This window comes from Marmota monax, unplaced genomic scaffold, assembly GCF_021218885.2.
Source record: "Marmota monax isolate L192 unplaced genomic scaffold, Marmota_monax_Labrador192_F-V1.1 WCK01_AAM20220418_F8-fsc00084, whole genome shotgun sequence".
NCBI lineage: Eukaryota > Metazoa > Chordata > Mammalia > Rodentia > Sciuridae > Marmota > Marmota monax.
Window position 1 is genome coordinate 5105714 of NW_026694575.1, and position 26095 is coordinate 5131808.

General features: G+C 42.5%; 1 protein-coding gene across 1 annotated transcript in view; it reads left to right on the plus strand.

Moving 5' to 3' along the window:
* The window catches only part of Dock2 (dedicator of cytokinesis 2), a 409837-nt gene that overhangs the window by 368210 nt on the left and 15532 nt on the right, over window positions 1-26095 (plus strand). Inside the window, exons 42-46 of the mRNA XM_046421400.2 lie at window positions 2721-2802; window positions 4074-4158; window positions 4919-5005; window positions 10364-10540; window positions 11374-11457. Coding sequence (XP_046277356.1) covers window positions 2721-2802; window positions 4074-4158; window positions 4919-5005; window positions 10364-10540; window positions 11374-11457 — 515 coding nt within the window. The remainder of the gene's footprint in view (window positions 1-2720; window positions 2803-4073; window positions 4159-4918; window positions 5006-10363; window positions 10541-11373; window positions 11458-26095) is intronic.

Genomic DNA, 26095 nt, shown 5'->3' on the forward strand with positions numbered 1-26095 from the left:
TGGTGAGACAGAATGCTTTATAACCATTATTTCTTTAAACCCCATAAAATGCTGTATGATGGGTGTTAATTTTCCCTGTTTCACAAAGAAGGAATATGTGAGGCAGAGAGAGAAAGTAATTTGCCCATGGTTATAAAGCTGGTTAGAGATGGAGTTGGCATTTGAATCCTGAGATCTGTATGTCTCTAAAACCGTGTTCTGTCACACCATCAGTTTTCGAAAAGCTGATGAATAGAGTGTGCTGACCTCTACTGCGCCCCAGCCCCTTGATACACCCGCCTTCACCTTTCCTCATGACCATCCTGTGAGTGGTCAGCAGTGCTCTCTGCATTTAGTGACTAAGAAAGTCAGGGCTCCGGGATCTTTAGCAGCACAAGGTCACGGCGAGGAAGCAGCAGAGCTAGGGATCGAGTCCAGGCCTGCTTTCCACCAGAATCTTGAACTCTTAGCTCTCTTGCCCTCACTTATTAAAAAGTGGCCAAGCAATTTACGGGTCTCATAGTTGGCTCATATTGACACCCAGGTGGCAGAAGATGTTTGAAAGCAAAGGTCTCTGTAGGTCTAAGGTTGCCACAATTCCACGCATGGATCCCAAGTGGCAGGAATGACGGGCCAGCTCCACCCACATTCCTCTGGCATACCTAAGATGCTGATGTCAGAGGCTTCCTTAGGATGAGCCTGGATCCTCCTGTTGGATCAAGGCCAGTGGCCAAGTTCATTAGACATGGCCTAGAACCTTCTCTAAAAGAAGGGTGGGCAAGCTTGCTGTAGAGGGCCACATGGGGCATGTTTTAATCTTCAAGGGCCATGCCTTCTGTGTCATAAGCCCTGTACCCTGCTGTCTGGCTGGAGAGCAGCCACTGCTGACGCACAGGTAGCTGAGCGTGGCTGTGCTCCAATTACACCTTCTCTATGGGCACTGAAATTTTGCACTTGCTCTGCTTTTCACACTTTATTATCATGTCACAAAATACTCTTTTTCCATTAGTGCTTTTAAAATAAAAAATCCATGCTTAGCTTGTGGACCATATAGAAACAGGAGATAAGCTAAATCTGAATCACCATAGTTGGCTAGTTTCTGTTCTAGGCTGATCCAGAGTGACTCCCTCCCAGGGTAGGCTGGTGGCCACAGGGCTTAAGAAAAAAAAAATGGTTTTCCTGAGAAATGCTTCCATCAAGAGTGATCCATTTAGGTTCAACGTTGCCCTCTTTCCTTCAATGTGGAAATACTCTCTAGAGGTAAAAACTAGTAAATCCCCAATAAAGTAGCCTAGAGTAAATTTATCAATGAGAGGCAATTGAATCGAACTTGGAATTTGGTTTTAGCCATTTCTTGTGGGTCAAAAAGTCAGAGCCTCTTCCATCAGAAAGCTTTCCCTCTCTGGGAGATGGGGTGGCAGGAGAGGGAGGAAGACAGTAGCTGAGAGCTGATCCTACAGAAAATATTGACCAGTGCCTGGACATCCAAGGAAGGAAAACAGCTTCCAACTAGGGTGAAGTTAGTTTTCGTGGACTTTGGCATTTTACATCTCCCTGAAAGGTTCACAGGGGAGGCACAGTAGTAGAGCAAAATATTCCAAGCACAGGGAATAGTAGACTCTGTTGAATATCTAGAGATAATGGTGGAAACCTGGGTTATACCCACACTGATGTAACTCTGAGAGCTAGCAAGAGCTCCTGATCCCTTAGTTGGCAGACATATCAGACCCGGAGATATATTTAAAGTTATGGTTCTCTTTGGGTAGAAAAGAGGGAGGAAAGCGCTTGAATATCTAAAAGAAGAGATGAATAAAGAAAAAAATGGAAAGTAAGGTTGGGATCGGACCAGTGAACCACTGATTTTGTTCATTTCATTTGCCGCATTACCAACTTCAAATGAATGAATACAGATCCAGAATAGTCGTGACCATGACCTGGTCCACAGAGTGCCTCTCCAGATCTGTGCCCATGGCAGGCATCACTAATCGAGCTTGGAACTCATTCCCACTAACGCTGAACAAGACTCTTTACAATCCTGGCGCAGGATGTTGGAGTGCACGTTTGCATGTTCTAATGCAATACTTCTCAGCTTTAATGGTGCATATGAATCACCCAAGGATCGTTTAAATCAGATTCTGACTCAATGTCTGAGGTAGGGTCTGAGATCTGCTCTTTCTAACAAGCTCTGATGATGCTATGGGGCTAGCTGAAGGGCCACCTTTGAGTGACAGGTCTAAAGAATTCTGAGCATAGGGTTAAAAGACCCAAGTGCAAACCCACATTCTGTTCTTACAAGTTGTGTGACCTTCAACAAGTTGCCAGACTTCTGTGACCTCAACAGGGATGATTTAGGTTAAATGCCATCAGTGGAATTGGAGATTAAATAAGACCATGAGGAGAGGTACTCTGCAATTGATGGGGAGCTATAAATCCATTAGATGGTGTTATTGTTAATGATAATATAACAATAATAATTATGATACCCACCACTAACCAACTCTGTTGTCAAGAGCAGAGCCCTAAGATAGGGTTGCCAGGTGATAGGCAGCCCTGCTAAGGACCACGGCGACTGCTAACTGGTCACCAGCACCTTGTTAGAGGCCAGCAACATGCAGTTGATCCTTGAAAAATGAGGGCTCCCAGAAGGAATGGCCTGCAAGCTCTCAGCTGAAACTGGTGAATTGAGGACTGTCCCTCTGGTCAGCAGACCTGTTTAAAGTACTTAACTTCAGGGATTCCAGATATCCAGTGTTTCACTGTTCAGCCTGTCCTGGATGAGCATCCACGGTTCAAGAACAAGCCAGTGCCTGACCAGATCATAAAGTAAGACCCAGAGCCCACTGGGAAGAGGAACAGGGGCGGGAACTCAAAAAGGGTGTCCTGCTGAGGTTGTAGCAGGGCAGCCCCAGTGCCCTTCTCCACCTGGCCAATCTGTTCCCCCCTTTCCTCTTGGGAGAAGCCCAATTAACAGGGATGAGACTGGAGTGGATGGGAGGGACAGGGTTGTGGCTAACTCTGCAGCATAGCAAATCCTCAGTGGCATTGTTGAAATCATTGAATTGGACATAGAGAGTTATTTCTCAGGCTGATCCCTGAGTGGCCCCAAGGAACCTGCAGCCAGAATGTTGGCTGCGCAGGTGACAGGAGGGTTGGGGATTGGGGGACATGGTCAGGCAGCTTGGACATACTGAGCACATTCTCCCAAAGGGACCTCTTTTAGCATTGGGTGAGTTTGGCCGTTGACAGTGGGCGTGCTCAGACTATGATAGAGGAACCGGCATGGAGGCAGGTGTCAATCCATCCCACACTAGATTGCAAGGTCACCGATGAGGCCAAGGGAGACAGTCTGTGCGGCACTAAGCTGTACCCCCACAGCTGCCCAGACCATCCCCCACCTGTGCCCCAGGCCCAGGTACCCAAGAGCATCTGCGTGTCTTAGAGTAAGACTTCCCCTCTGGGTGGAGCCATCAACAGCAAGGGCTCCTTTGGGAGGGGAAGGGCCTCCTCTGCAGGGGGATGCAGGCTCTGGCGCAGCCTCACACTCGTGCCACAGTAGAGCAGGGGTGGCCAAGAGGATTGGAGCCTCCCTCACCCTCTTAGTCAGGCTCCCATGGACAGGAGACAACAGCTCACAGCTAGCAGACCATGCCCTGCTGGAAATGATGTTAGAACCTTGCTAGAGAGTCAAAAATGATTTGGGGGATGACTGTAACTCTTGAAGAAATCCTTGGAGGCTACTCCTGGGACACTGGGCACATCCCTCCATGTCTCTAGATCCTTCACTGGGGCCACAGGAAATGACCAGCCTGCCCCATCTGCATTAATGCCAGAATTCCAACTCCATGGCCATTACTCTTGGGGTGCCAGGTTCTTATATGGGCTTAAGACGATTCTGCCCTCTCAGTCTCCCCGCCAGGAAAGCCTGTGCAAGGGTCACTGTTATGGAGCCCAGAACATAGACCCTAAATGTAAATGCTGTCACAAGGACTCTGCCAGACCTGAAGTTACTGTAATGGATTTCAGGTGCAGGGGCAGACGGGAAGTTAGCCACTGGGCATGGCCACCAGGAGACTTACCTTCTTTCTGTCTTTCAGCTTTTACAAATCCAACTACGTGCAAAGGTTCCACTACTCCCGGCCTGTGCGCAAGGGGACGGTAGACCCTGAGAATGAGTTTGCTGTGAGTATTTCCCCAGCCCTACGCAACCAGGGTGTGGATCCACCAGCCCAGAATGGGAGAACTTGACCCAAAATTATAGAAAAGGAAACAAATGCCCAAAGGTTTGATGGCACCCATTCCATAGCCTCATCTCTTTCCCCATCCCACATGTCCCCTGAGTGCCTGTCAAGTGACCTTATCAGTCACAGGACATTCAGGCACTTCAGGAGGTAAAGCCCAGATTAAGCAGAGGTCAAACCTTCCAGTTCACACCAATAAGAAGCCACAATGTTGTGGTCACCCCTATGCCCTGTGTGCTAGTCCCTGGTGTGTGTGTGTGTGTGTGTGTGTGTGTGTGTGTTTCCAGCTGGGACCTGTCTTCCATCCCCAGGTCTGAGGCTGAAGTTAGAAGGTGCTTTGAGTTTCTCTCTGCTCTTTGCCTCTGTAATTCTTAATATTTTGGGAGTCACCGTCCCTTTGAGAATTTAATGAACATTATAGGCCCTCCCCACAGAAATGCACATGGACAAGTTCAATATTCCCTGAAAATTCAGATTCCAATAACTCCAGTTAGAACTTACTTGGCCTAAGTCCAGAGAGAGCTTCAGAATTGGCTGAGAAGTTTTTGGGGTGGGGCGAGAGTGTTTCTGGATCTTGCAATATTTCCTCTGCTTTTGGGTGGATGGGAGGTCCTGGGGCTGGCTGGGTCTCTGCCAAGCTACTCTGATGCCCAGGTGTCATAAGTGTGTTGCTTTTCTGCCTCGTACCCTTCCCCAAACAGTCGATGTGGATTGAGAGGACCTCCTTCGTGACTGCCTACAAGCTGCCGGGCATCCTGCGCTGGTTCGAGGTGGTTCACATGTCCCAGGTGAGTCTGGGTTCAAATTATGGCAGACACACAGACAGCCACATTTCTGGCCAGAATCCAAATGCTTGAACTCTCTTATGCAGATGGCATATACTTCACTTCTCCACAAGCCTTAGGTTCCCCCATGTCCTCTGGCAGCTAAGAATCTTGCTGTTCCAGAGGAAGGTCCACTGTGGCTGTGAGGATACCTTATAAATGGGGACACATTCAGGATGTCTTACTTATCAAATCATTCAAAACCCATTTCATGAATCCCAGCATCTGTCAAGTGCCATTCTAAGACCTGAAGATTCTGAAATGGAACTTGCATTCTAAAGGGGAAGACAGACTAAAGAGTCAAAATAATACATACTATGTTGGTTGGTGATAACCAAGATGGAGAAAAATAAAACAGAAAAGTGATGGAGGAAGGGTGGCTATTTAAAATAGCATGAGCTTCCCTGTCAAAAGGTTTGGAGCAAAGACCTGGAGGAGATTAGGAAGTGGCTCTGGAGCCAGAGCACATTTTTTATCCAGATCAGAACAAGTGAAGGGTGAGTAACAGTATTCTGCTTCTAGACCATCAGTAGGACCTCATCTTTTCTGTACGTGAAAAAGTTATGGGCAAAAGGGCATGGTCTGACTGATGTTTTTGAGCTACTGGATTGTTAGTCTGGCCCCAATGCCCACTTCCTTTCCAGTGAGCCCGCAGCTTGGTAGCCCTCCAACCCTTTTTATAGGCATGGCCTAGACCTCGAGAAAGAGGAATAAGAATGAATACAGAAACAAAAACTTTTGAGCATGTGCTCAGCTGCTCATTTGCACCATCTGACTTGAACCCAGTGACCCTGTGAGGCTGATGTTGTTCTCCCCATTGTACAGGTGAGGGGCTGAGCTGCAGAGTGAGATCCCGGGTTGTTCAAGGTTAATAAACAAGGTGAATCCCGTATGAGCCACCTGGACTGGTCTCATTCTCTCCTTTTCCTCCAGAGTGACCCCAGCCTATCCCAGCACACAGTGCCCTGGAAAGGAAAGAAGTATGCATGCCCTTGGTTTGGGATAAGTTTTAGCACGTGTCCCAGGCACTGTGTCACATGCTGAATGGCCTTATCCATGTAATCCTCAAAATACCCTGTGAGATGCCTACTGTCAGCCCTCAGCAGGCCCAGGCTCCTGCCATGGCCCAACCAACCACAAATGGAAAATACTCGGGGTAAAAATTATATCTGAATGGAATGCATACAGAATCTTTTCTCTTGTCATTTTTCCCTAAACAGTGCACTGTAACAATATTTATACAGCATTTGCTTTGTATTAGGAATTATAAGTCATCCAGAGACCATCTGGAAGGATGGGCACATACCAAATACTGTGCACTTTTGTATAAGGGACCGGGGCCTCCATGGACTCCAGTGTCCTTGGAAGGTCATTGAACTCATCCCTCAGGGATGCCAAGGGACATTATTATTAATCCTTTTTTTTAAGGTGAGGAAGCAGACAGACACTTTCCACCGATTGGTGGCCTCTGTCCCTTAGCTCCAGCGGAGCCTTGTGCTCTGGCAGGGCTCAGCAAGGTGCCTCTTATTCCGTGACTCCTGCTACTCTGTAGGCAAACAGGGAGCACATTCCAGTGCTCCTCACTCCTTGGCCCGTATCACCTCCTGATGGACTGAGTAGTTTTCCTATGTGTTGATTTTTAACATTAATAGAATATTAAATATAATGTGTTAGACAAGTTCCATCAGTATATCAATTCCAGGAAGATGGAGATTTTTCCTATTTTATTCTTTGCCATATTCCAAATGCCAAGAGTAGTCATAAGCCCATGATAGATGCTCAAGGATATTTAAGCAAATCAATTAGTTTAATAAAATGCAGACACCCATCATATCTGAATTGCATCTTTCTTTGTGATCTCAGCATTATGAAATTAGGGAAGAAATAGTAAAAACTTTATTTTTTTATCCCAATATCTTCTAGTAGAAGGAGTTGGAAAAACACCCCAAAAGTTGACTATAACAAATTTATTTTTTGTGGCCTAAAATGAGTTACTAAGGACTTCAGAATGCCTCAGACTTAGAAGTTTAATGCTTGCTAAGTGAATTCATTTCTCAGCCCATTTTTTCATTATATGAACTTGTATCTTGTTTCCTTTTCTTTCTTTCATAAATTGCCATGACCCCAGTATGGTTTGTATAGAGACATGAGTTCCAACGGCCTTGCTGTGTATGTTCTGCGTATTTATTGAGGGCTTTTACTCATTCTTGGCCCTGAGAAATGTAGTCTTTACAATGAGCCCAAGTCTGGGGGTCACTCGAATCCCACTCCGTCATTAATGAGCTGTATGTCTCAGATTGGCTGAGCACTATTTCTTTTCTTCTTAGTTTGCATTATCTGTGAAATAGGGATTGCAAAACTATGGAATTTCAGAGCTGAAAGGGATGCCAGGGTCAGTAGGTCCCAAAGCTGGAAATTCAAGTGTCTTCCGAGTTCGGCAAGATAAAGTAAATAAACGAGTCGAGTCATATGAAGACCACAGGGGTTAATGGAGTCTATGGCCAACTGCAATGGCAACTCCTCCCCCAACTCAATTTAACCTGGAAAAATTAGAATCACTGTGCTTGCTGAAGGACAGACCCCATGGACTGGGTTTGGCCTGCTGTTAGCCAGTGTCTTTCCTGATTCTCATCCAGCTCTACTGTTTCACCTCTGAGGAGACTGAGACTCAAGGATGGGACTTGAACAGCCAAAGCCATCAGTGTCGGAATCAGAGGTGGTTATGAGCACACCACATGGCCGTATGAAGGCTGTACTGGTGGGATGCCTTCAAACAATTTGAAATGCCACCCAACAGCCAGGGATTGTAAGCACTTCCTCTTTCTGTCTGAGCCCCTCCCCTTTCACCTGTACATTTTTTTCCCCAAAGCACTTTCCCTTAATCACTCATTTTTGCTTCACATCAAGTAGACAAGGGGTATTGTACCTACACGGTCCATAGACAATTGAGGCTCAGCTGAGGAAGCAGAGGGCTTTACAAAGTCCCAGCCACAGTTGGTGGCAGGTTTGGTAACGTGGGATCTACATGGGGAATCAGGAGCACCTGACTTCTTGCTCCACCTGCTACCACCTGCCTTCCAGCAAGCAATGAGCCCTGTGGCTGGAGGGGGTGAATGGGAGCACTTGGGCTGGCTGGAGGAGGTGGTGGATAGTAGAACCATCCCTATCACCATGGTCATTACTTGTGTGCCTGTTACAAGCTCCTGGAACCATACCTTTCACCAAATACACACCTCGTCACCCTTCTCTGGGAGTTATAAAATCGGTCTACATAAATGCCCTTAGGTGGGAAGCCAAAGTTATTCTCATTCTCATTCTCCATTCCCAATGGCTATAATGAGGACAGATTTGGGACTCCAAAAATAGCTTCAAAAATAAAGAGGAAAGCCAGTCTACAGGTCTTTCCATTTTTAATGACTTGCCGAGAAGCCCGCATCTTTCAGGCCTGCCAGGATATTGGTGAACTCCAGGTACAGAGCTGGGCTTAGTCCGATCATGCTCCTGGATTCTCTTTAGAACTTAGTCAAGACCTTGGCCCTGTGGAGCTCTGCAGGGTTGGTCTGCACATGTGGCATGACTAACCCGTGGGGTTCAACTCATGGTATGAGGACTGCAGCAGTGCCAGGCTGAGTGGCACTCCCCTCTGGCTGACGCTGTGTGTGTGCTCATGTGAGGGGGGCTATGGTTTGAATGTGGGTACTCTCCCCTAGAGGTCCATGCATGAAAGCCTTGCCCAAAGGTGGTGGGCAGGAAGGCACTGTGTACCTTTAAGAGGTGGGGCCTAGTGGGAGGTCCTTAGGTTGCACCATCAAAAGCGATTGTGGGACCCTGTCTCTCAGTCTCTGCTTCCTGGCCCACGGTGTGAGTGGCCTGCTCTGACACAGGCTTCCCATCATTGTCATGGGCACCTTTACAGAGGCCCACATCCGTGGAACTACTCATTGCTAGACTCGAACCTCCAGAACTGTGAGCTAAATAAACCTCGTAAGTTGTTTGCCCCAGGTATGTTGTTGTAGTAACATGAAGCTGACTGACACCGTAGGTGTGTGCATGCATGTGTGACAGAGAGTGACGATGACAGTACTCCCCGGGACTTCTCACTGCAGGAGCTCCCATCTTCAAAACCATGGCTGCAGGGAAAGAGGGTGAGATGGTTGTGATTCACAGGGGTACAAGGCCGTGGTTTAAAAGAGGACCAAGAACACGGCCAGAGAGGCCAATCTGCCCGTCTCATATGTAGTGGGCACAGGAACCAGCTGAGGGTGTTTTCACAGAGCTCTGCTCTGCCAAGTACTGCATGACCTCAGCCTTCTCTACACAGCCACTGAGGCAGCACTCTCAATTTTCAAGTCCCTTTCTCTGTGACGTTTTCTCAGGCCCCTTGACTCCCAGCTTTGAACACCTACGAGCATTAACCACAATAGCTACCAAGAACTCTGCAACAGCTTCGCTCGTTCCCATTTTACCAACAAATCAACTGAGGCTCAGAAGTTGAGGACACTTGCCCAAGTTCACACAGCTAGAAAGCCACAAAGCCAAGATTTGTACTTTTAATTTAAGAAGTTCAGTGGTCAGCAAACTATGGCCCATGGGCCCAATTCCACCTGCCCTCCTATTTGTGAGTAGCTTTATTGGAGCAGCTTTGCTCGTTCATTTACATATTCCTCTTAATCGCTTTCCTCCTACAATAGCTGAGGAGTAGTTGCAACAAAGACCATCTGGTTTGCAAATCCTACAATATTTACTATCTGGCTCTTTTACAGAAAATGTTTGCTGACCTCAAGTTTAGTTTTCGGTTTGTGATCCCAAGCTCTTGAGAACCGCACTGGGTGCCAGTTATCATTTGATGGCACTGTTTATACTGCTCTGTGAGAGGCGGGGGAGAAGTTTCTCTTTATCTTCCCAATTAGCCCGGCTCTACCTAGGAGCAGCTCCCTCCTGCATCACCCAGTGTCAGGACCAGCTGCGCCAGGCTGGGTGCTCATATCAGGAGCTCTGGGTCTCTCTGGATAATGACCCCTGTGCTGCTGCTCAGCTAACAAGGAGCGGGTTGAGTTGGATCACGGTTCACCCAGAAAGGTAGAAAACCCCTTTTGGGGCCTCTGTCAAGTGCCCAGCACTTCCTGCCTTTGTCTCCCCAAGGAGCCTGTTTCTCCCCAGGGCAGGTAGCTCCCCCAGCCCACTAATTACAGCAGATCCTGCTGTAGTTCCTTGGGGAGTTTGGATCATTTGAATTTACACCCCAAGTGAAATCAAGACCAGTAATTATCTCTTTCTAATGCAATCCACTCAGGCTCTTCTTGGTGACCTTGTTTTCAACAGACCACAATTAGCCCCCTGGAGAATGCCATCGAAACCATGTCCACGGCCAACGAGAAGATCCTGATGATGATCAACCAATACCAGGGTGATGAGAGCCTCCCCATCAACCCGCTCTCCATGCTCCTGAATGGCATCGTAGACCCCGCTGTCATGGGCGGCTTTGCCAAGTATGAGAAGGTAAGGGCGTCCATTTTCCAGGCCCTGGCCTGGTAGTGGCGGGAGGGCTACAAAAGCTGACCTTCTCCCAAGGACACTTGTTATGGCTGGACCTCATGTGGCTCCCAGAATTTCTGTGGCCTGTGTCTGCTAACTTCCATCTCCTTCCCATCCTGGCTCCCACTCCCTGTGCTGGGGCAGGAGCCACAGGGCTCATCAGGGCCTCGTGGGTCCAGGCAGAAGACTGGAATAACAGGCACATGTGGGAAGAAATAAAACCCAGCGTTCCAGTTCTTTCAGCTACCCTCAGATGCCCCATGCAATCTCAGTGGTAGGAACAAAGTGATGTGCCTGTGCGTGTGTGTGCGCGTGCCTGCGCCCCAGGAAGAGCTAGGGAGCTGCCAGTGTCAGAGTCACGTGATGAGCGAGGCCGTGAACACACACCAGCTGAGGTTCCTCCTGCTCTCTGTCCTCAAAGCAATGTGCTGGGTGCCTCAGAGGACCCCGCAGAGCTTCATATCCCGGAGTTTCCGTCCCCGCTCCCAGAGATTCTAACTCGGCTCTTGTGAGTCGTGGCTGGAGTATGTGCCTCACACGTTCCCAGGTGCTGCTGTTGGCCCAGGAGCCACACTCTGAGAACGACCTCCCTGGGAGTTTGCACCCACCCTCAGGGGCACTGATCTGCACCTACAGGAAGAGAAGATAGCACTAACAGCACAAGCCCCCACAGTGCACCCCGTTCCCCTGAATTCATGCCTGCACCTCTCTAATTGAGCCCCTCCCAGGGCCAGAGATCCATCTTGGGGTCCATGCCAAGTGAACAGGAAAGTCCACACCCTGTCTGTCTTCCCCAGGCCTTCTTCACTGAAGAATACACCAGAGAGCACCCTGAGGACCAGGACAAGCTGAGCCGCCTCAAGGACCTGATCGCATGGCAGGTAGAGTAGAGCTGGGCTGGGGTGTCCAGTCCTTTCCCAGGACTGCTTTGCTCAGCTAGCCTCCTGCGGGCATGGCTGATCTCACCTGTTCTCCTGCCCCTTGCCTTTGGCCCTCTTCTGATTCTACATCACACTTGAGCAGGCTCAGCCCAGAACAGAGATTTGGGGCACCTCACCCTTGGGTGCCACACAGGTGCCAGGCAGCAATGCGGTGTTGGAGGCTGCTCAGATTGCTTTCTTATATGCTGGATTCTAGAGGTGGCTTTTCACAGTGGGACTCAGATGAAAACCAGACCCTTACACATACACATACCATGTACCTATCAGATGTAGAAGACTTGGGCTCTCATCCCTACCCCCAGCTCGCCCTCTAAGGCTGACCCAGTTTGTTGCAGATAATGCTCAGGTGGATATCAGGCTTTGCAAATAATTGAGGCTTTTGTTTGGTTGGTTCTTGGTCAAAGGCTCTGCACCTGCTCAAGCTGCAGCTCGGCCCTGCAGATCCAAGCCTCAAGAGTGGCCACTGTGTCCAGCGGTGTCCCTTCTCTCCTTACATCCCTCTCCTTTGTCTCTCTGTGCACCTGTCTCTGTCTTCTCCATCTTGGCTGGAAGCTCTTTGCTTCTACCCCTCTCTCTCCCTCCCGCCTATACCTTACTCCTCTCAACTTCCTCTTTCCCCTTTCATTCCCTCTCTCTCTTTGCAGAAGACACAGTCTGATAGATCCTTCCCATAGGGGCTCTCAAGAGACCCAGGCTCCCCCTCTAGGCCTGCAACACCGCCTCCTAGGCATCTGTCAGGTCTGGGTTCTTTGCAGACCATGCACCACTGCAGTGCACAGGGGTGAACTTGACTGGGATGAGGGGAGCAGCGAGCCCAGGGGCAGAGAGCAGCAGTCTGCAGCTGCCTGCCCTCCTCCCTCCCTTCTTGCCAGTCACAGTGCAAAGAAAAGCAGAGCTTTTGTTACTCTAGGGAAATCAGGGAAAGAGAAGCACAGGGTGCAGCCTCTTCTCTTAAAATAAGGGTTCTTAATTCAGATCCTTCTCTGCCTCTGCCAGTTTATGCAAAGTGAGGCTTTCCAAATGAAACACCACACACTGCTCAGATGCACTTTTCCCGAATGCATTTGTGTGTCTGGGATTTTCTCTCCCTGTTTTACTGCCCCCCTCCACCTTGTGAAGCCCAGGTCTCTCCATCCTTCTGGAGGTCATTATACCCTTTAATAATCAAATAATGATATTCTCCCCCACCACCTCCAACTTGGGAAGTGGAAAGACCAAGCTGTAAAGGGTGGCCTTGCTCAGATATTTCTGAGATGTCCCAAGAAGACTGACAAGTCACATAAGTTGGCTTTGTGGTTGAGTCTGCAGCAGAACGTAGGCTTCTCCAGTGGGCCTGTATTCTCTCTGGTCCATCTTCTCCATGCTGTGTCCACTGCACTCACAGGATGGACCTTAGCCTTTATAAGACAGCTGACATAAGACTGTGCCTTCTAAGAAAATTCAACCAAAGTCTTGGAGCTGATTTGAGGGGCTCTGGATCAATAAAGGGGAGCTAAAGGCATTCAATAGATGTTACTTCTTCTTAGAGCTGGTATCTAGGCACCTTCAAACAGTGCCCCCCAGTGACCACCACGTAGCACAGGCCACAAGGTTATAGGAGGCCACTTAAACCCCAAAGCAAATTGTCCCAGTCTGTGTCCCACCCTGGCTATGAGCACCTGCGCTCAAGATGCAACCTGGCGAAGGTGGCCTTTTCCCATTATTGCACATATCGAGTGAGTGCTTACTGGGCCCCTATTCATTGAGCCCCTAATGTGTACCAGGCAAAAGCTGAGCAACAGGGATACAGTGAAGGATAAAATTGGGCCAGCTCCCATCCCACTAGAGCCTAATTCTAAAGTGCATATTGATTTTGCAAAGCTAGATACACTTTGGATGTTTTCAAAAAGTGAGAACCTTAGATTTCAAAGGGGATGTATTTCCACTACTGGCAAACCAAAACTGCTGAAGTTTTCAAAGTACATTTTATGTTCAAGGTTTTACAGATTTTGATATCGACAGTTTCTTAGCTGTTTCTTCTTTGTAAAACTTTATTGGCATGGAAAGCTGTCTATGGTATTTTTTCTTCGAAACTTTTTGTTGTGAAATATTACATACAGAAAAGTACACATAAAAAATATAGATCACTGATTTCACACAAAAGCATGCTCCTGTGTGACCACCCTAGGTGAGGACAGAATGCTGTTTGCACCCCAAGACCTCCTAGACCTCCCTGTAGCCACCTCCAGACCTCCCAGGACTGACCACCACTTTCCTGCTTTACAAGAATAATTTCCTTGCTTTTTAAAAATAGTTTTTACTGCCCGAGCCCTCGTTCTTAAACACCATAGTTTGCTTTAGATTATTTCTGTCATATATAAATGGAATCTCAGGGTACTGTCTTTTGTGTCAGTGTGATGTTTGTGGAATTAGTTTATTTTGGTGCAGATCTATTATTGATTTTCCTTGCTGTGTACTGGTCTACACAGATGGCTTGTAGAACCACCACAAATGTATTTGCTGATGAAAAATTGGGTTGATTCCAATTTGGGGCTGTCACAAATGATGCTCTTCTGACAGTTTCTGTGGGGTGTACCCCTAGGCTTGGAATTGCTTGATCAGAGCATATGAAGATATTTTGCTTCAGTACATTGTGCCAAACCTCTACCAGCATAGGCTAGTTTTGCCTGTTCTTCAACTTCATATAAACAGTATTATGCAGTGTGTACTATTATGTTTCTGGCTTCTTTTGCTCAACATAATGCCTTTGAGATTTATCTAGGTCGTTGCATATATTAGAGGTTTGGCTTGTTTCTGTTATCCTGTGTATAAATATACAGCACACAGGCAAGATGCCAATTGATTCATCCACTCGGTTGCTGGACTTTGGGGTGACTTGCAGGTTTTGTATGCAGTGGGTAAAGTTGCTATGAAGTTCTTGTTCATGTCCCTTGTGGACATGACACTTGATCCCCTTGGTACATACTCTACAATGGAAATGCAGGGTTCTGAGTGTTGAGCTTCACCAGATGTAAGAAACAGCTTTGCAATGTGGCTAAGCCAGAGTCTGACTTGCTTTTCATTCTCCCACATACTGAGGGTCATTTTAAGGTCAGTGCTTCTGGTGGTTGTTTAGCAGCAACCCATTTTGAATTGAACTTGCATTTCCTACATGAGCAATGGCCCTCTTCACACGCTTTTTGGCTAATTAGGTAAACCTTTTGTAAAACACTTCTTCAAATCTTTTATGTATTGTCTTTTCATTGATTTGTAGGCATTTATATATATTCCAAATGTGAGTCCTTTGTCAAATATATTGATTGCACACACTTTCTGTAAGTCTGTGGGGAGTCTATTTACTTAGTGAAATCAGGAAGTATTTGATGAAGAGAAGTTTGTGATTTTGATGAGGCTCAGGCTATCATTTTTTAAATGCATAGTGTTTTGGTGTCCATAAGCTTTAAGAAATCTACCCCCAGTATCCTGAAGTGCATTTTTCTGTTTTTTTTTTTTCTGAAGTTGAATTATTCTATTTTACATGTTTATGTGTGAGATCCATTTTGACTGACACGAAGATTACAGAGTTCCAATCAATCTAACATGACTTCTTGAAATAATCGTTCCTCTTGCCTTTGGTATAAAATGACCACACACATGATGGTCTCCTTCTGGACTTTGCTCCGACCCATTGGTCTGTTTGCCAGATGTGTATTGATAGCACACTGTGCTAAAACCGCAGCTTGAAAATAGATCTTGAGATCAGTAAAAGAGTACTCCAGATTGTAGCTTCTCTTCAAGTTTATCTTGGTACTTCTAAGACCTTTTTATATCCATATACATTTAAAATCAGGTTGTTCATTTCATACGTTCTTCAAGAACACATCAAAAATTGGAATAGAAGTACATTAATTCTGTGTGCTAATTTAGGAGAGAATTGATATCTTAACAATGTTGAGTCTTCCTATCCATGACATGTCCTATCTCTCCACTTAATTTATCTCAGCAAAGTTTTGTAATTTTTAGCATAGAAGTCTTTCCCATATTTTATTGTATTTATTTCTAGATGTTTGAAGTTTTAAGATTCTATTGTCAAGAGCATTGTTTCTTAAAACTTCTCTGTTTCTCAATATAAACACAATGGAATTTTTTTTTTTTTTTTTTTTTTTTTGGTATATTGGTCTTGTACCTGGAAACCTGGCTTAAATTCACTTAATAGATTCTTTTAGATAGTGTGTTTATTGGCATGGAAAGACATCTACAATATAATCTTAGAAATTTTTGTTGTGAAATATACAGAAAATTGCACACAAAACATAAAACTATTTTGGTGCTTTTTAAAATTTAATTTTTTTTTTTTTGGTTTAACACAAAGCATGTGTCTGGGCAACCACCCCTGGATGAGGACAGAGTGCTGCTAGCCCCCTAGGGCCTCCTAGTAGCCCCCTCTAGCCTTCCCCTGGGCTGACCACAAGTATCATCAGTTAATACAGAAGTTTTACTTCATTTCCAGTCTTCTACTGTATTTGTTTGTTGTTTGTTTGGCTTTATCTTACTGATGAATGGAAGAAAGAGTACACACATGTTTTAGAAACATTCCATTCTATGCCTGATTTTCTTATTTATCTCAAATGAATTGGCGTGTCAAATGCCTTTTCTGCATCTGTGGAGACCTTCCTGTGAACCATTAATAAAGTGAATTTCATTAGTAGATTTTGGAGTATTAAGCCAGCCCTGCACATACAAAATAAGTCCCGCTTGGGCATCATGTAGTGTTATTCTTATATATTGCTGCGTTCTGTTCAGAAACGTGTCCCTTAGGATTTTTGCATCTATTCTCAAGGAATATGTTAGCCCATAATTTTCCTTTCTTATAATATCCTTGTTCGATTTCTATACAGAACTTAGCCTCAAAAAGGTGCAAGATTTTTCCCTGTGCAATGTTTTAGAAGAGTTTGTATAGAGTTGGTGTTTATTTATCCCCTTAGTGTTTGCTAGAATTCATCAGCAATGCCATATGGGCCAAAAATGCTTAAAAATATGTATTTGATTTATTTGAGTTATCAGATGTTCTACTTCTTTATGTCCTGTTTAGTAAATTATGGTTTTCTAGCAATTTGTTCATTTTATCTAAACATTAAACCTTTCAACTAGCTTTTTTTATAATATGATATTTATAACATGTTTACAATCCCTCTTCACTCCTGGTGGTGGTTACTGGTGCCCTATGTTTTGTGACTCATCTTTTTAGGGGTGTACTAACATTGTGTCTTCTCAAAGAGCCAATCATCAACTTGGCGGATACTCTCTGTTGTAAGTTCAGTTTGCATTCATGTCCTCTCATCTGTTTCCTTTATCTTGTTCTTATTGTGTGTAATTGGCTTTGCTTTAAATGTCTTTGGATTTAACTTTATCAGTATCTTTTTATGTAAGAATGGCTTATTTTAAATCAAGTCATAATATTTGTGCATCTTTATGGGATCCATCATGTTGATTCAATCTATGTATAGATGTGTGGTAAATCAGAGGAATAAACATTTCCAAATGTTTCTATATGGAAGGTTCATACTCTGTGGGTCATTTTGACATCTGTCAGGTGGCTCTAATCTGTAGTTACTAAAGAATAACCAGAGGTGGTCCCTGCAGTCTGCATTCTGGTGTCCCCTGCTGAACTTCCCGTCTCCTCCCCACTGCCCTTCCCAGTGTCTGGTGACAGCCCTTCCATTCTTCTACGAGGTCGACTTCTTGAGTTTCCTCAGAGGAGTGAGAACATGGAGTATTTGTCTTTCTGTGCCTGGCTTCTTTCACTTAACGCAATGACCTCTACTTTTATCTGTGTTGCTGCAAATGGCAGATTTCAGTCCTCACTATGGCTGAGTAGCATTCTATTGTGTGTGTGTACACTACGTTTTGTTTATCCATTCATTCTTTGATAGGCATCTGGGTGGACTCCATGTTTTAGCTGTTGCGAGTTGTGCTGCCATAACCGTGAAAATCCCAGTGTCTTTTTGTTAAGATGTCATGTCCTTTGGATGCCCAGTAGTAGTATCATTGGAACCTATGGGAGTCTGTTTTCAGCTCTTTGAAGAATCTCCATACTGCTTTCCATAATGTCTGAGCTAATTTGCCACCACATTATTCCCTTTTCTCCACATCCTTCCCAGCTTGTATTTTTTTTTTTTTTGTCTTTTTGATGATAGCCATTCTAACTGGTATGAGATGATATATTATTCTGGTGTTTATTTGCATTACCTGATGAGTGAGTTTGACCATGTTCTATGTGCTGGTTGACCATTTATTTGTTTTCTTTTGAGAAGTGTCTGTTGAGTTTCTCATTCCATTTTTAAACTGGATTGTTTTGTGTATGTTCAGTTTGGGGAGTTCCTTGTGTATTCTGGATAGCAGTCCCTTATTGGATGAATAGTTCACAGATGTCTTCTCCCGTTCCATAGTCTAACCCATCACTCTGCTGATTTTTAGTTTGACATAATCCCATTTGTCTATCTTGACTTTCATTCCCTATGCTTTGGCAGTTTGTCTAAAAACTCATTGCCTATTGGTATAAAGTATTTTCTCTGTCTTAAAGTATTTTTTTTCTTTTTTTTTTTTTTTTAGAGAGAGAGAGAGAATTTTTAATTTTTTTTTTTTTTTTAGTTTTCGGTGGACACAACATCTTTGTTGTATGTGGTGCTAAGGATCGAACCCGGGCCGCACGCATGCCAGGCGAGCACGCTACCGCTTGAGCCACATCCCCAGCCCAATTTTTCTTTCTTTGCTTGTAGTAATTTTAGAGCCTGAGGTTTAGTGCTTAGATCGTTGATTCATTTTGAGTTAATTTTTGTATGCTGAAAGTAAGGAATCTAGTTTCATGCTTCTGCATGTGCAATCTAATTTTGCCAGCACCGTTTACTGAAGATACTGTTTTTTAGGTTTGGGATTTTTCTCCATTGTAGGTCCTTGGTACCTTTGTGAAAAATCTGTTGGTTGTATGAATGTGAATTACTTTCTGGGTTCTAAACCCTGTGTCCTACTGGTCTGGTCTGTGCTTAGTCAGTACCATGCTGCTTTGGTACTGTTTCTTGGTAGTATGTTTTGAAGTCAGGTGTCATGCCTCCTTGTTTTACTCAGCTTTTTCACTGCAGTCACTAAAGACCCAACCAGAACAACTGGAGAGGAGAAAAGTTTATGTGGGGGCTCAACAACAATTTCAGAGGTCTCTATGCATAGACAGCCGGCTCCATTCCTTGGGGCTCAAGGTGAGACAGAACAATATGGCGGAAGAGTATGATGGAGGGAAACTGCTCACATATCTCTCAGGAAGCACAGAGAGAGAGAGATCCCCACTTGCCAGATACAAAGAAATACCCCAAAGCCACACCCAATGCCCCACCTCCTCCAGCCACACCCCACCCACCTTCAGCCACCACTCGAGATTAATCTCATCAGGTGATTAATTCACTGATTAAGTTAAGGCTATCATAACCCAGTCATTTCTGCTCTGAATCTTCTTGCATTGACGCACCTGTGAGCTTTGGGGGGACACCTGTCATCCAGACCACAATACCCCTGCAATGTTTCCTGCCACCACCTCAGGGTCACTTCAGCTCTTCAGGATCTTTTGTGGTTTGATGTGAATTTGAATTTTAGAAATTCTGTATCTGTGAAAAACATTACTGATCTTTATGGGAATCGCACTGAATCTACACATGACTTTGGGTACTATGGTCATTTGGACAATATCTATTCTTTGACCCATGAACATGGGACATCTGTCCTTTATTTGTATCCTTGAGAATGTCTTTCATTAGGGTTTTATAAATTTCATTTTAGAGACCTTTCTCTTCCTTCATTAAATGTTTTTCCTACACACTTTATTTTTTGTGGATATTGTGAATGGGATTGTTTTCTTAATTATTTTTTCAGCAAGTTTATTGTTGGTGCATAAAAATGCTATTATCTTGTATATGTTGATGTTTGTATTCTGGCATTTTACTGAATTTGTAAGTTCAAACAAATTTTTAGATGGCATATTTGAGTTTTCTGGGTATAAAATCATGTCATCTGCAAACATGGATCATTCTTTCCAATTTGGACACCCTTTCTTTCTTTCTCTTGCCTAATTTCTCTTGCCAACACTTCTAGTACCCTATTGCATCATGTTTATCATTTGCATACATTGAACCATCCTGTATCCCTGGGATCAATCCCACTTAATCTTGGTGTATGATCTCTTTGATATACTATTGAGCTCATTGGCTAGTATTTTATGAGAACTTTTGCATCTATGTTTATCAAGGATGTAAATCTATAGAGTTATTTGAGTTTATGTGTTCTTGTCTGGTTTGGGCATCAGGGTATGTTATTCTCATAAAAAGAGAATTTGAAAGAATTTCTTCCGTTTCATTTTTTTTTCAAAGAGTTAATGATAAGTTAGAATTAGCTACTTTAATATTTTGTAGAATTCAGTAGTAAAGCAGTCAGGTACCCAACTTTTTTTAGATGGGAGATTTTTAATTTCCATTTCAAACTCATTATTTAATATTAGTCTATTAAGATTATCTATTTCTTCTTAAATTTGGTAGGTTTAAGTGTTTAGGAATTTATCCATTTCTTCTAGGTTTTCCAGTTTTTTAGCATGTGGTTAGTCACAGTAGTTTCTTATCCTCTGTATTACTGTGATATCAGTTGCAATGTCTTTTCATCTTTAATTTCATTTAGGTCTTTTTTCTGGATCGGTCTAGCTAAAGATTTATCAATTTTGTTTATCCCTTCAAAAGCAATTCTTTGTTTCATTGATCTTTTGTACTGTTCTTTTAGTTTTGATTTTATGTATGCTCTGATCTTTATTTCTATCCTTCTAATTTTGTGTTTGATTTGTTCTTGTTTTTCTAAGTTTTTGTGGTACAGCAACAGGTTGTTTGAGATCTATTTTTATGTATGTATTATTGCTATGAACTTCTCCCTCAGTACTGCTTTGGCTTTATTTCAAATTTGGGTATGTCAAATTATCATTTTTATTTGTTTCTAGAAAATTTTAATTTTCCTTTTAATTTCTATTGGTCTTTAGATCTAATATTTGTTTTGAATATTTGGGTGGCCCTATGTTGGGTTCATAAATGTTTATAATCCTTATATCTTCCTGATAAATTGATATTTTTGTTAATGTGTAATGACCTAGTGCATGCCTTATTATAATTTTTAAATTTAATGTCTGCTTTATCTGATATGAGCATACCTTCTCCCCTGGCTTTTGATTTACATCTGTGTGATATCATTTTCTAACACTTCACTTTTAGTCAATGCTTTTAATATTTTTCTCTGTCAATAAACTGAGTTTCTCATAGACAGCATATAGTTGGGTCTTTTTTTCCACTTTTTTTGAAATTGGTTCATTATAGTTGTACATGATGATGGGTCTTGTTATATATTCATAGATGTACACATGTAACAATATAATTTGGTAAATATCACCCCCCCCCCAATCTTTCCCATATTCTATTTCCCACCCCTTGCTCCCTTTATTCTACTGATCTCTCCTTGATTTCCATGAGATTCACCCCTACCTTTCTTTTTCTTTTTCCTCTCTAGCTTCTGCAAATGAGAGAAAACATGTCCCTTGACCTTCTGAGTTTGACTTTTTCTGCTTCACATAATGGTCTCTATTTCCATCTGTTTTTCTGAAAATAACATCATTTTACTTTTCTTTATGATTAAATAAAACTCCATATATATGTATACCACATTTTCTCTATTCATCCGTCCATTAAAGGGCACCTTGGACTGGCTTAATAGTTTGGATATTGTGAACTGTGCTGCTGTAAATAGGTATACATGTGTCACTGTAGTATGATAACTTTAATTCTTTAGGATAAATGTCAAGGAGTGGTATAGCTGGTTCACATGTTTCATGCCTAGTCTTTTGAGGAAACTCCATACTGATTTCTATAGAGGTTGTACTAATTTACAGTCTCACCAACAGTGTAAAAGTGTTCCTTTTTCTCCACATGCTCTCCAGCATTTATTATTATTTGTACTCTTGATGAAAGCCATCCTAACTAGTGTGAGATGAAATCTCTGTAGTTTTGATTTTCATTTCCCTAATTGCTAATGATTTGGACTTTTTTCATATATTTGAGAAGTGTTTCTTTTTTTAATTTTTATTATTGGTTGTTCAAAACATTACATAGTTCTTGATATATCATATTTCACACTTTGATTCAAGTGGGTTATGAACTCCCGTTTTTACCCCGTATACAGATTGCAGAATCACATCAGTTACACATCCATTGATTTACATATTGCCATACTAGTGTCTGTTGTATTCTGCTGCCTTTCCTATCCTCTACTATCCCCCCTCCCCTCCCCTCCCCTCCCCTCTTCTCTCTCTACCCCCTCTACTGTCATTCATTTCTCCCCCTTGTATTATTTTTCCCTTTCCCCTCACTTCCTCTTGTATGTAATTTTGTATAACCCTGAGGGTCTCCTTCCATTTCCATGCAATTTCCCTTCTCTCTCCCTTTCCCTCTCACCTCTCATCCCTGTTTAATGTTAATCATCTTCTCATGCTCTTCGTCCCTACTCTGTTCTTAGTTACTCTCCTTATATCAAAGAAGACATTTGGCATTTGTTTTTTAGGGATTGGCTAGCTTCACTTAGCATAATCTGCTCTAATGCCATCCATTTCCCTGCAAATTCTATGATTTTGTCATTTTTTAATGCAGAGTAATACTCCATTGTGTATAAATGCCACATTTTTTTTATCCATTCGTCTATTGAAGGGCATCTAGGTTGGTTCCACAGTCTTGCTATTGTGAATTGTGCTGCTATGAACATCGATGTAGCAGTGTCCCTATAGCATGCTCTTTTTAGGTCTTTAGGGAATAGACCGAGAAAGGGAATAGCTGGGTCAAATGGTGGTTCCATTCCCAGCTTTCCAAGAAATCTCCATACTGCTTTCCAAATTGGCTGCACCAATTTTCAGTCCCACCAGCAATGTACAAGTGTACCCTTTTCCCCACATCCTCGCCAGCACTTGTTGTTGTTTGACTTCATAGTGGCTGCCAATCTTACTGGAGTGAGATGGTATCTTAGGGTGGTTTTGATTTGCATTTCTCTGACTGCTAGAGATGGTGAGCATTTTTTCATGTACTTGTTGATTCATTGTATGTCCTCCTCTGAGAAGTGTCTGTTCAGGTCCTTGGCCCATTTGTTGATTGGGTTATTTGTTATCTTATTGTCTAATTTTTTTGAGTTCTTTGTATACTCTGGATATTAGGGCTCTATCTGAAGTGTGAGGAGTAAAGATTTGTTCCCAGGGTGTAGGCTCCCTATTTACCTCTCTTATTGTTTCTTTTGCTGAGAAAAAACTTTTTAGTTTGAGTAAGTCCCATTTGTTGATTCTAGTTATTAACTCTTGTGCTATGGTGTCCTATTGAGGAATTTGGAGCCCGACCCCACAGTATGTAGATCGTAGCCAACTTTTACTTCTATCAGATGCCGTGTCTCTGATTTGATATCAAGCTCCTTGATCCATTTTGAGTTAACTTTTGTGCATGGAGAGAGAAAGGGATTCAGTTTCATTTTGTTGCATATGGATTTCCAGTTTTCCCAGCACCATTTGTTGAAGATGCTATCCTTCCTCCATTGCAAAAATCCTCAATAAAATTCTGGCGAATCGGATACAAAAACATATCAAAAAAATTGTGCACCATGATCAAGTAGGATTCATCCCTGGGATGCAAGGCTGGTTCAATATACGGAAATCAATAAATGTTATTCACCACATCAAGACTTAAAAATAAGAACCATATGATCATCTCGATAGATGCGGAAAAAGCATTCGACAAAGTACAGCATCCCTTTATGTTCAAAACTCTAGAAAAACTAGGGATAACAGGAACATACCTCAATATTGTAAAAGCTATCTATGCTAAGCCTCAGGCTAGCATCATTCTGAATGGAGAAAAATTGAAGGCATTCCCTCTAAAATCTGGAACAGGACAGGGATGCCCTCTCTCACCACTTCTGTTCAACATAGTTCTCGAAACACTGGCCAGAGCAATTAGACAGACGAAAGAAATTAAAGGCATAAAAATAGGAAAAGAAGAACTTAAATTATCACTATTTGCAGTTGACATGATTCTATACCTAGCAGACCCAAAAGGGTCTACAAAGAAACTATTAGAGCTAATAAATGAATTCAGCAAAGTGGCAGGATATAAAATCAACATGCATAAATCAAAGGCATTCCTGTATATCAGCGACAAATCCTCTGAAATGGAAATGAGGACAACCACTCCATTCACAATATCCTCAAAAAAAAAATAAAATACTTGGGAATCAACCTAACAAAAGAGGTGAAAGACTTATACAATGAAAACTACAGAACCCTAAAGAGAGAAATAGAAGAAGATCTTAGAAGATGGAAAAATATACCCTGTTCATGGATAGGCAGAACTAACATCATCAAAATGGCGATATTACCAAAAGTTCTCTATAGGTTTAATGCAATGCCAATCAAAATCCCAACGGCATTTCTTGTAGAAATAGAGAAAGCAATCATGAAATTCATATGGAAAAATAAAAGACCCAGAATAGCAAAAACAATGCTAAGCAGGAAGTGTGAATCAGGCGGTATAGCGATACCAGACTTCAAACTATACTACAGAGCAATAGTAACAAAAACAGCATGGTACTGGTACCAAAACAGGCAGGTGGACCAATGGTACAGAATAGAGGACACAAAAACCAATCCACAAAACTACAACTATCTTATATTTGATAATGAGAAGTGTTTCTTGACTTCATTTGCCCATTTATTAATTGGGCTATTTGACTTTTTTTTTTGATGCAAAGTTTTTTGAGTTCTTTATATATTAGTCCTCTGTCAGAGAGTAGCTAGCAAAGATTTTCTCCCACTCTGTAGGTTCTTTCTTCACATTCCTAATCATTTCCTTTGCTGTGCAGAAGCCTTTTTAATGAGATGCCATCCCATTTGTTTATTCTTGGCATTATTTCCTGAACTTTAGGTATCCTGCTGAGAAAAGTCATTGCCTGTGCCTGAAGTGTTGACCCTATATTTTCTTCTAGAAATCGCATAGTTTCTGGTCTCATTCCTAGGTCTTTGGTTCATTTTGAGTTGATTCTTGTGCATGGTGAGAGATAATGACTTATTTCATTCTTTTACATATGGAAAATCAGTTTTCCTAGCCCCGTTTGTTTAAAACTGTGTTTTCTTCAATTATATTTTTGGCACCTTTGTCAAAGATCAGATGACTCTAGATGTGTGGGTCTGTCTCTGTGTCTTCTACTCTGTACCTTTGGTCTATATGTCTGTTTTTATGCCAGTATCATGCACTTTTTATTAATACAGCTTTGTATAATTTGAAGTTGGGTATTGTGACATTACTTTTTTGACTCAGAATAGCTTTGGCTATTCTGGGTCTTCTATTCTTCCAAATGAATTTTGGGACTATTTTCCTGGTTCTGTCAAAAATGTCATTGGTATTTTGATGAAGATGCTATTGAATCTATATGTCATTTGGGGTAGTACAGCCATTTTAACAATATTAATTCTGCCTATTCATGAACATGGGTGGTCTTTCCATCTTCTGAGGTCCTCTTCAATTTCTTTTTTTAATGTTTCATAGTTGTCATTTTAGAGGTCTTTAACCTCCCTTGGATAGATTTATTTATTCCTACATTTTTGGTGTTGTGTTGTTTTGCTATTGTGAGTGGAGTTATTTTTTTTTATTTCTTGCCCACCAGATTCATTGTTTTTATAGAGGAAAACTATTGGCATTTGTATATTGATTTTGTAACCTGTTGTTTGTCAAATTTGTTTATTAGTTCTAATAGTCTTTTGGTGGAGTTTTTTCGATTATTTAGGTAAAGGATCATGTCACCTGCAAAAAGTGACAATTTGACTTCTTCCTTTCCTATTTTTGTCCCTTTTATTTCTTTCTCTTGCCTAATGGCTCAGGCTTGAATTTCCAGCAGTATTTTAAATAGGAATGGTGAGAATGGACAACCTTGTCTTGTCCCATATTTTAAAAGAAATGCTCTCAGCTTTTCCCCATTTGGTATGAGGTTGACTTTCAGTTTTTTACATATGAGCTTTATGATGCTGAGGTTTCTTATATCCCTAGTTCTTCGGTGTTTTTAACATGAATGAGTTCTGAATTTTTTCAAAGATTTTCTCTGCATCTATTGAGATGACTAAGTGATTTTTTTCTTAATTCCATTTATATTATAAACTACATTTATTGTTTTGCATATATCAAACCATCCTTGCATCCCTGACATAAAACCAACTTGGTTGTGGTGTACAATCTTCCTAATATTTTGAACATGATTTGCTAATATTAAATATTTTTTCACCTAAGATCATCAGGGTTAGCGGTCTGTAGTTTTCTTTCCTTGATGTGGCCTTATCTGGTTTGTATATGAGTGTGATACTGGCTTCATAGAATAAATTTGCAAGCATTCCATCCCTTTCTTTTTCATAGAATAATTTGAGGAGAATTGATATTAGTTCTTCTTTAAAGGTTTGGTATAATTTAGATGAGAATTCATCTAGTTCTGGGCTTTTCTTTTTTGGCAG